This window comes from Anas platyrhynchos, chromosome 37, assembly GCF_047663525.1.
Source record: "Anas platyrhynchos isolate ZD024472 breed Pekin duck chromosome 37, IASCAAS_PekinDuck_T2T, whole genome shotgun sequence".
Lineage (NCBI taxonomy): Eukaryota > Metazoa > Chordata > Aves > Anseriformes > Anatidae > Anas > Anas platyrhynchos.
Window position 1 is genome coordinate 2,898,827 of NC_092625.1, and position 10,117 is coordinate 2,908,943.

The 10,117-nt window shown below is 62.6% G+C and overlaps 2 protein-coding genes across 2 annotated transcripts; both read left to right on the plus strand.

The window, feature by feature from the left end:
• Positions 1-784: 784 nt before the first annotated feature.
• Positions 785-5,600, plus strand: LOC113840494 (cohesin subunit SA-3-like). Its single transcript, XM_072032204.1, has 6 exons — positions 785-789; positions 2,469-2,568; positions 2,644-2,742; positions 3,027-3,123; positions 3,203-5,348; positions 5,430-5,600. The coding sequence occupies exons 1-5, from the start codon at positions 785-787 to the stop codon at positions 3,331-3,333; spliced, it is 432 nt and encodes a 143-aa protein (XP_071888305.1). The 3' UTR covers positions 3,334-5,348; positions 5,430-5,600.
• LOC140001067 (putative STAG3-like protein 4) lies at positions 4,922-6,264 on the plus strand. Its single transcript, XM_072032205.1, has 4 exons — positions 4,922-4,936; positions 5,144-5,348; positions 5,430-5,727; positions 6,255-6,264. Exons 1-4 carry the CDS (start codon positions 4,922-4,924, stop codon positions 6,262-6,264), a joined length of 528 nt encoding a protein of 175 aa, XP_071888306.1.
• The last annotated feature ends 3,853 nt before the right edge of the window (positions 6,265-10,117 follow it).

Sequence of the window (10,117 nt, forward strand, 5' to 3'; positions counted from 1 at the left end):
ACTGGGGGGGGTCCCAAGGCCCCAAAACCCTTCAGGGTAATGTGGGGGGGTCCCAAGCCCCCCCTGGGGTCACGTGAAGGGGGCTCTCCCCCCCCCCGCCTGCCTCGCCTCGCGCCGCCTCACCTCTCCCCTGCCCGCACCTGCGCCCGGCCCGCAGCGCGCACGCTCACAAACAGGGGGCGGGGCCTGGGGACAGGGGGCGGGGCCTGCGGGGCCCAGAGGAGGGCCCCTGTGGCCTGGGGTCCCTATGGGGCCCTATCGGGGAGGCCCTGTGGCCCCTAGAAGCGGGTCCCTATGGGGCCCTATGGCCTGGGGTGCTTATGGGGTCCTGTAGCTGGGTCCTTCTGGCCCCCTATGGCTTGGGGTCCCTATAGGACCCTATAGGTGGGCCCCTATAGCCTGGGGTCCCTATGGGGCCCTATAGCCGGGTCCCTATAGCGCCCTATAACCAGGTCGCTATGGCACCCTATGGCCTGGGGTCCCTATATTGCCCTATAGCCAGTTCCCTATAACGCTCTATAACCAAGTCCCTATAGCAGCACCCTGTGGTCTGCGGTCCCTATAGGATCCTATAGGTGGGCCCCTATAGCCCCCTATTGGCCCAGGTTCCCTGTAGGGCTCTATAGGGCCCTATGGCCTGGGGTTCCTATAGGACCCTATAGGCGTCTTCCTATGGCCCTCTATGTCCCAGGGTCCCTATAGGACCCTATAGGTCCCTAAAGCCCTATAGGTCCCTATGGCCCTCTATGGCTCTATAGGTCCCTATAGGGCTCTATAGGGCCCTATGGCGTGGGTCCCTATAGGGCCCTATAGCTGGGTCCCTATGGCCCCCATGGCCTGGGGTCCCTATAGCCCCCTATGGCCCAGGGGCGGTGCTCCCAGTGCCCCTCCAAAGCCTTCCCAGTGCTCCCAGTGCCCCTCCAGTCTCCCCCAGTGCCTCCCAGTGCCCCTCCAAAGCTTTCCCAATACTCCCAGTCCCCCCCAGTCTCTCCCAGTCCCCCCCAGTCTCTCCCAGTGCCTCCCCCGCGCCCCCCCCGGACCCCCCCAGCGCTGGGTGCGGCACCTGACACACAGCGACTCCTACGTCCTGCGGCTCTGAGGGGGGGGACGGGGACAGGGGGACAATGGGGACAGCAGGATGGGGGCATGGGGACACGGGGACAATGGGATGGGGACATGGGGACAAGGACATCAGGACAAGGACACTGGGATGGGGACATCGGGACAAGGACATCGATATGAGATCAGGATGGGGACACTGGGACAAGGACATTGGCACGGGGACATAGGGGTGGGGACATCGGGACAAGGACATTGGGATGAGGATGTTGGGATGGGGACACTGGGACAAGGACACAGGGATGGGGACATCGGGGTGGGGAGAGTGGGATGGGGACATTGGGATGACATCGGGGTGGTGGCATTGGGATGGAGACATCAGGATGGGGACATCGGGATGGGGACACAGGGACAAGGACATCGGGATGACAGGATGGGGACACTGGGATGGGGACATGGGGACAAGGACATCAGGACAAGGACACTGCGATGGGGACACGGGGACAAGGACATTGGGGTGGGGACACGGGGACAAGGACATTGGGGTGGGCACATTGGGATGGGGACAGTGGGACAAGGACATTGGTAATGGGGACACTGGGATGGGGACATTGGGACAAGGACATCAGGACAAGGACATTGGGGTGGGGATACGGGGACATGGGGACAGGGGGACAATGGGACGGGGACAGCGGGATGGGGATATTGGGGACAAGGAGATCAGGACAAGGACAATGGGATGGGGACATCGGGATGGGGACACAGGGACATGGGGACAGGGGGACAAGGACAGTGGGATGGGGACATTGGGGTGGGGACACGGGGACAAGGACATCAGGATGATATCAGGGTGGGACATTGGGATGGGGACACTGGGATGAGGACAGGGGGACAAGGACATCAGAATTGGGACAGCAGGATGGTGGCATCGGGATGGGGACACAGGGACAAGGACACTGGGATGGGGACAGCAGGATGGGGACATGGGGACAGGGACATCAGGACAAGGACATCGGGATGGGGACACTGGGATGGGGACACTGGGGTGGGGACACGGGACAAGGACATCAGGAGAAGGACATTGGGATGGGGACACGGGGACAGTGGGACAATGGGATGGGGACAGCAGGATGGGGATATTGGGGACAAAGACATTGGTAATGGGGACACTGGGATGGGGACAGGGGGACAGGGGGACGATGGGCTGGGGGGGTCAATGGGGGGAACTGGGAGGTAGTGGGAGGGCACTGGGATGGGATGGGGGGGGCACTGGGCATACTGGGGGGCACTGGGGGGGGTTATTGGGCATACTGGGAGGGATTGTCCTTGAGTTTTTGTTTTGTTTTGTTTTGTTTTGGGGGGGGGGAGGTGACAACAGCCCCCCCTTGCTGTCCCCACTGTCCCCACAGGGACACCAGCAGCAGTGACGACGACTCCGGCAGCGACTTCGAGGCCACCCTGCAGGAGAAGCGGGGGGCTCGGGGGGGGCCCAGCACCCGCCTCCGCCCTGTACGTGTCCCCTTTGTCCCCCCCCCCGTCCCCAAAGCCGTGCCCTCCCTTGTCACCCCCGTGTCACCTCCGCAGGTCCCCAGACATCCCCGGAGGGAGCCCAGCGAGGACGGCAGCAGCTCGGAGGAGAACGTCCTCTACCAGGCTGTCATGGACGGCAGGGTGGCCATCGAGGTGACACGGGGACAGGGGGGGACATGGGGACAGGGGGGGACATGGGGACATGTTGGGGGGCACAGGGACACACAGGGATAAAGGGACACGCGAGCAAAACCAGCTCCCAAAGGGACACGGGGACGTGTCCACCTTGGGAAGGGGACATGGGGGGGGGGGGCATTTGCTCAAATGTGGGGCCACCACGTGCCACCACGTGCCACCACATGTCACCACGTGCCACCACGTGCCACCACATGTCACCACGTGTCACCACGTGTCACCACGTGTCACTGTGCCCGCAGGTGGCGGTGGACGAGTGGCTGCAGGGCTACAAGCGGGACCGGGAGCCGGCCTTCCTGGAGCTCGTCAACTTCATCGTCCGCTCCTGCGGCTGCCGAGGTGCGGCCGCCCCGCTCCCCGTCCCCCTGTCACCCCCCCGGGGGACGTCCCCGTCACCCGCCGTGTCCCCTCCCGGCAGGCACGGTGACGCTGGCCATGCTGCGGGAGCAGCAGAACACCGAGATCATCCAGCGGCTGACCGAGACCTTCAGCGAGGTACTGGGGGATGTGTGGTGGTGTGGGGATGCCGCCATCTTGTCTCCTCTGTGAGGCGGCCATCTTGTCACCGCTGTGACGCTGCCATCTTGTCTCCTTGCATCCCCACCACTTCCTCTCTTTGCGTCCCCTCCATTTTGTCACCTGTGTGACCCCAGCATTTTGTCCCTTGTGTCCTGTGTAATACACAATAAATGTTTGTTCATTGTCTTTTGTAAAAACAAGGAGTTCTGTTTGAGGAATGGGAGTTGTGAAAACTCCCTGCTGAAGTAAGGAGCTGTATAATGCTTAGCTAGACACTACGAAAATTCCTTTGCTTAATGTAACAAAAAAGAGAACCCTCTCCCCTTCTCTCCTTCTGCATCTCAGTAGCCTCTTTTGTTCAAAAAACACTGCTGCAAAGTTCATGTAACCATCTCCTGATAAGTTGTTAAACTAGTGTATCAACATCCTGCCTTCCTGTCTCACGCTGGGCCAACATGACCAAATAAAGAAAGAAGTTGAACCACAACGCCGAGGAAGACTACGGCCTTCATCTTCACGACCACCAGAGGGACAGAGACGACCCCCTAGCAACAGTGCGCGCAGTCGCAGAACATACCCGGACGTGCTGCGTAATCCTGAAATCACCAAGATATAAAAAGGGACCCTGGGGGGGGTGAGGTGCACGCCGTTGGCGGAGCCGAGACTCCCCGGCCGCCCAGCGCTGTTTTGCTTGCTGTTGCTTACTCAATAAATTCCTTTCTATTATTAATGCAATGCTCTCTGAAAATTAATTAAGGGGGCAACTTATAACATCCTGGATGCTTTATATTTTTCGTATTGCTGCTTTTTTGTTATTTCTGTGAGGCGGCCATCTTGTCACCTGTGTGACGCCGCCATCTTGTCACCTCACTTCCTTGCTATTTTGTCCCTCTGCATCCCTGCCACTTTGTCACCTGTGTGACCCAACGCTTTGTCCCTGTGTCCCCAACACGTTATTTTTCTGCATTGCCTCCAGTTTGTCATCTCTGTGAGGCAGCCATCTTGTCACCTGCGTGAGGCCGCCATTTTGTCCCCTTGCGTCCCCATTTTGTCGTCCCCACAGTTCTGTCCCTTTGCGTTCCCCCATTTTGTCCCTTTGTGTGCCCCCATTTTATCCCTTTGCCTTTCCTCATTTTGTCCCTTTGTGTCCCCATTTTGTCCCTTTATGTCCCCCCCCATTTTGTCCCTTTCCATGGTCCCCCTTTTCGTTGTCCCCTTTGCATGGGACAAAATGGGTATTTTGTCCCTTTACATCCCCACCACCTTGTCCCTTTTCATTCCCAATTTCACCCCTTTCCACCGCCCCATTTTGTCCCTTTATGTCCCCCCTATTTTGTCCCTTCCAATCCCCATCTTGTCCCTTTATGCCCCCCTCATTTTGTCCCTTTACGTTCCCACCACGTTGTCCCTTTGTGTCCCTGTTCTGTCCCTTCCAATCCCCCATTTTGTCCCTTTGTGTCCCTATTTTGTCCCTTTGTATCCCTATTTTGTCCCTTTGCATCCCCATTTTGTCCCTTTGCATCCCCATGTTGTCCCTTTGTGTCCCACCATTTTGTCCGTCCCTACCAATCCCCCCATTTTGTCCCCTTGTGTCCCTGTTTTGTCCCCTTGTGTCCGCATGTTGTCCCTTTGCGTCCCTATTTTGTCCCTTTATGTTCTCCCTATTTTGTCTCTTTACATCCCCCTGTGTTGCCCCCTTGTGTCCCCGCTTTGTCCCCTTGTGTCCCCATTTTCTCCCTTTCCGCCCCCATTTTCTCCCTTTCCGCCCCCATTTCCCCCCTGTCCATCCCCACCGCCTCATCCCTTCGTGTCCCCGTTCTGCCCCCGTGTCCCCCCCCAGGACTCCTCCGACTACCCCCTGTCCCTCTCCACGGGGCCGTGGCGCCATTTTCGGGCCTCTTTTGGGGCCGTGGTGACAGCGGTGGCCCTGCGGAGCCGCCACGCCGTCCTCTACGATGGCTTCCTCCTCGGCGGCCTCACCGCGCTGCTCACCAGCCTCGCCGACTCCCAAGTGCGCGCCTTCCGCCACACGGCCACCTTGGCAGGTAGGTGACACCCCCCACCCCCAACTTGTCACCCGCCGGGTGTCCCCGACGCCCCCCCCGCCACCGTCCCGCTGTCCCCAGCCATGAAGCTGATGACGGCGCTGGTGGAGGTGGCGCTGGGGCTGAGCCAGCGCCGCGACAACACCCAGAGGCTCTACGAGGCCGAAAGGGGGAAAAGCCCCCCCCGGAGAGCCCCCGGCAAGCTGGAGGTGCTGCAGGAGACGCTGCGGGAGATGGGTGACTTTTGGGGACGCGGTGGGGACACGGGCACGGGCGCCCCGGTGACGCCCGTGGGTGCCGTCCAGCTCCAGGAGCAGCAGGAGGAGATCGAGGCCGTGATGAACGCCATCTTCAAGGGGGTCTTCGTGCACCGATACAGGTGGGGGGGCGCTGGGGGGCACTGGGGTGGTGCTGGGAGGCACTGGGTGGCACTGGGGTAGCGCTGGGGGCACTGGGGTGGTGCTGGGAGGCTTTGGGGTGATGCTGGGGGGCACTGGGGTGTTGTCGACAGAAGGAAGACACAGACGCTCCATAGGAGTGAACAGTGAACTTCAACTTTAATGGAGAGCTCAGTCGCCTTTTCTCCAGTTCGAACATAATCAGCTCATGCATATTGCAGAAACTCAGCTCAGGACTGGCTGACACTTCCCGGGCTTTGCAGTCTGCTCCTCCTTCTTTTAGCTCCCTGTCCCGCCTTAGGGACTGTCCCGATCGCCCAAGGGCATCGTGTCCTTGAGCCTGATTGGCTCTCAGCCAGCTGCGTACGTGTCCTTGAGCCTGATTGGCTCTCAGCCAGCATGCGTACGTGCCAGACTCCTAGGAGTTGAGTCCGGCACTTCACTAGCCCATTGCCTCTGAACTGCTCAACATGCACATGTCCTGCTTCCCTGAACCATTCCTCCACAGAGGGCCATAGGGAGACGCCTATAGGGTCCTATAGGGACCCCAGGCCATAGGGGGCGACCTATAGGGCCCCATAGGGACCCTGGGCCATAGAGGGCCATAGGGAGCTGCCTATAGGGTTCTAAAAAGACCCTGGGCCATAGGGCCCTATAGAGCCCTACAGGGAACCTGGGCCAATAGGGGGCTATAGGGGCCCACCTATAGGGTCCTATAGGGACCACAGACCACAGGGTGCTATAGGAACTTGGTTACAGAGCGTTACAGGGAACTGGCTATAGGGCAATATAGGGACCCCAGGCCATGGGGTACCATAGTGACCTGGTTATAGGGCGCTATAGGGACCCGGCTATAGGGCCCCATAGGGACCCTAGGCTATAGGGGCCCACCTATAGGTTCCTATAGGGACCGCAGACCACAGGGTGCTGCTATAGGGACTTGGTTATAGAGCGTTACAGGGAACTGGCTATAGGGCAATATAGGGACCCCAGGCCACAGGGGACCACCTATAGGGTCGTATAGGGACCCCAGGCCATAGGGGGCCAGAAGGACCCAGCTACAGGACCCCATAAGCACCCCAGGCCATAGGGCCCCATAGGGACCCGCTTCTAGGGGCCACAGGGCCTCCCCTATAGGGCCCCATAGGGACCCCAGGCCACAGGGGCCCTCCTCTGGGCCCCGCAGGCCCCGCCCACCTCCGCTCAGGCCCCGCCCTCCCCCAGGGCCGGGCGCACGTGCGGGCGCAGGAAAGCGGCGGCGGCGCAAAACGAGGTTGGGGGGGGGGGGGGGGAGAGCCCCCCTCACGTGACCCCGGGGGGGGCTTGGGACCCCCCCATGTGACCCCGGGGGGGGGGGTTGGGGCCTTGGGACCCCACCTAATGTGTGACCCCAGGGAGGCCTTGAAGGGCCTTGAGGGGCCTTGAGGGGCCTTGGGACCCCCCCAAATGGCCCCGGGGGGGGCGTTGGGGACTTGAGACCCCCCCCAAATGGCCCCGGGGGGGGAACCGGGTGTCTTGGGCCCCCCCCCCACATTGCTCAGGGGGGATTTGGGACCTTGGGATCCCCCCAAAATGGCCCCGGAGGGGTTTTGGGCCCACTCCACGTGACCCCGGGGGGGCTTTGGGGCCTTGGAGGCCCCCCCCAAATGGCCCCGGGGGGGGTTGCGCGGCCTTGGGACCCCCCCAAATTTTTCAGAGGGGGCTTTGGGGCCTTGGAACCCCCCCCAAATGGCCCCGGGGGTCTTTGGGCCCCCTCCACATGACCCCGGGGGGGCCTTGGGGCCCCCTCCAAATGGCCCCGGGGGGGGATCGGGGGTTTTGGGACCCCTCCAAATTGTTTGGGGGGGCCTTTGGGGCCTTGGAACCCCCCCCAACGTGGCCCCCGGGGGGGTTTTGGGGCCTTGTCACTCCCCCCAGTGTGACCCCAGGGGGGCCTTGAGGGGCCTTGGGATTGCCCCTGAATGGCCCCGGGGGGGCTTTAGGACCCCCCCATGTGACTCTGGGGGGGGTTGTAGGGCTTTGGGACCCCCCCCACATGTCTTTGGGGGGCTTGGGGTGTTGGGACCCCCCCAGTGTGACGCCAGGGGGTGGCTGAGAGCCATGGGACCCCCCCCCCGAAATGGCACCGGGGGGGGATTGCGGCCTTAGGACCCCCCCCAAGTGACCTTGAGGGGCTTTGGGCCTCCCCCCGAATGTGACTTTGAGGGGTTTTGGGACCCCCCCGTGTACCCGTAGGCGGCTCCTCACCAGTTCCCAACGCCCCCACAGCTGCGACCCCCGGCTGCCGAGGGCCCCCTGGGCTCGGGAGGCCGCCCCCAGCACCTCCGGCCCCGTGTGCGCCAGCGCCTGCTCCAGGGGTTGCGGGGTATGGGGTGGGGGTCACGGCCACCCCAAAGGGCCAGGGGACACGGGGACCCTACGGGGAATGGGGACCCCAAAGGCCAAGGGGATATGGTGACCCTATAAGGATTGGGGACACGGTGATCCCAAAGGGTGAGGGGACATGGTGACCCTATAAGGATTGGGGACACGGTGGTCCCAAAGGGTGAGGGGACATGGTGACCCTATAAGGATTGGGGACACGGGGACCCTATAAGGACTGTGGACACGGGGACCCTATGGGGAATGGGGATCCCAAAGAGCCAGGGGACACGGGGACACTATAAGGATTGGGGACACAGGGACCCTATGGGGAATGGGGATCCCAAAGGGCAAGAGGACACGGGGACCCTATAAGGATTGAGGACACGGGGACCCGATGGGGAATGGGTGACGCTATAAGGATTGGGGACATGGTGACCCTATGGGGAATGGGGATCCCAAAGGGCCAGAAGACACGGGGACCCTATAAGGATTGGGGACATGGTGATCCCAAAGGGTGAGGGGACACGGGGACCCTGTAAGGACTGGGGACGGGGGGGGGGGACAAAGGGGACACGTACGGGGCAGGGGCCGGGCCCCCCTGAGCCCCCGGCTTCTCCTGCAGGGTGGCCTCGATGTCGCTGCCGGAGTTGTCATTGTCACTGGTGTCCCTGTGGGGACAATGGGGACAGCGAGGGGGGGGGCTGTTGTCACCTCCCCCCCCCAAAAAAAAAACACAACTCACGTGCTGGGGGGGGAGCTGGGGGCCGGGTCCTGGGGACCAGCTGGGCGCTTTGAGGACATGGTGACAGCAGCGCTGGTGGGGGGGGACACAGGTTGGGGGGTGTTGGGGGCCCCCCCTTTTGGAGAGGGCCCCCCCCAGGTCCTGCAGAATGGGGACGTGGGGGGGGCAAACACCCCCCATGAGTCGTTTGGGGGGGTCCCGAGACCCCAAACACCCCCTGAGGTTACACGGGGGGGTCCCGAGACCCCCCGGAGTAATACTGGGGGGGGGCAAAGCCCCCCAGGGTCACTTGGGGTGGGGGGGTCCTGAGACCCTAAAGACCCCCTAGGGTTAAACGGGGGGGTCCCAAAGCCCCCCCGGGGCCATTTGGGGGGGGTCCCAAGGCCCCAAATCCCCCCCCCGAGCAGTGTGGGACGGTCCCAAGGCCCCTCAAGGCCCCTCAAGGCCCCCCGGGGTCACACTGGGGGGGGTCCCAAGGCCCCAAAACCCCTCAGGGTAATGTGGGGGGGTCCCAAGCCCCCCCTGGGGTCACGTGAAGGGGGCTCTCCCCCCCCCGCCTGCCTCGCCTCGCGCCGCCTCACCTCTCCCCTGCCCGCACCTGCGCCCGGCCCGCAGCGCACACGCTCACAAACAGGGGGCGGGGCCTGGGGACGGGGGGCGGGGCCTGCGGGGCCCAGAGGAGGGCCCCTGTGGCCTGGGGTCCCTATGGGGCCCTATAGGGGAGGCCCTGTGGCCCCTAGAAGCGGGTCCCTATGGGGCCCTATGGCCTGGGGTGCTTATGGGGTCCTGTAGCTGGGTCCCTATGGCTTGGGGTCCCTATAGGACGCTATAGGTGGGCCCCTATGGCCTGGGGTCCTTACGGGGCCCTATAGCTGGGTCCCTATGGCCCGGGGTCCCTATAGGACCCTATAGGTGGCCCCCTATGGCCCTCTATGTCCCAGGCTCCCTGTAGGACCCTATAGGTCCGTATAGGGCTCTATAGGGCCATATGGGGTGGGGGTCCCTATAGGGCCCTATAGCTGGGTCCCTATGGCCCCTACGGCCTGGGGTCCCTATAGCCCCATGTAGCCCAGGGGCAGTGCTCCCAGTGCCCTCCAGCGCCTCCCAGTGCCCCTCCAAAGTCTTCCCAGTGCTCCCAGTGCCCCCCCAGTCTCCCCCAGTGCCTCCCAGTGCCCCTCCAAAGCTTTCTCAATACTCCCAGTACCCTCCAGTCTCTCCTGGCCTTTCCCTGTGTCCCCCCCAGTCTCTCCCAGTTCCCCCCAGTC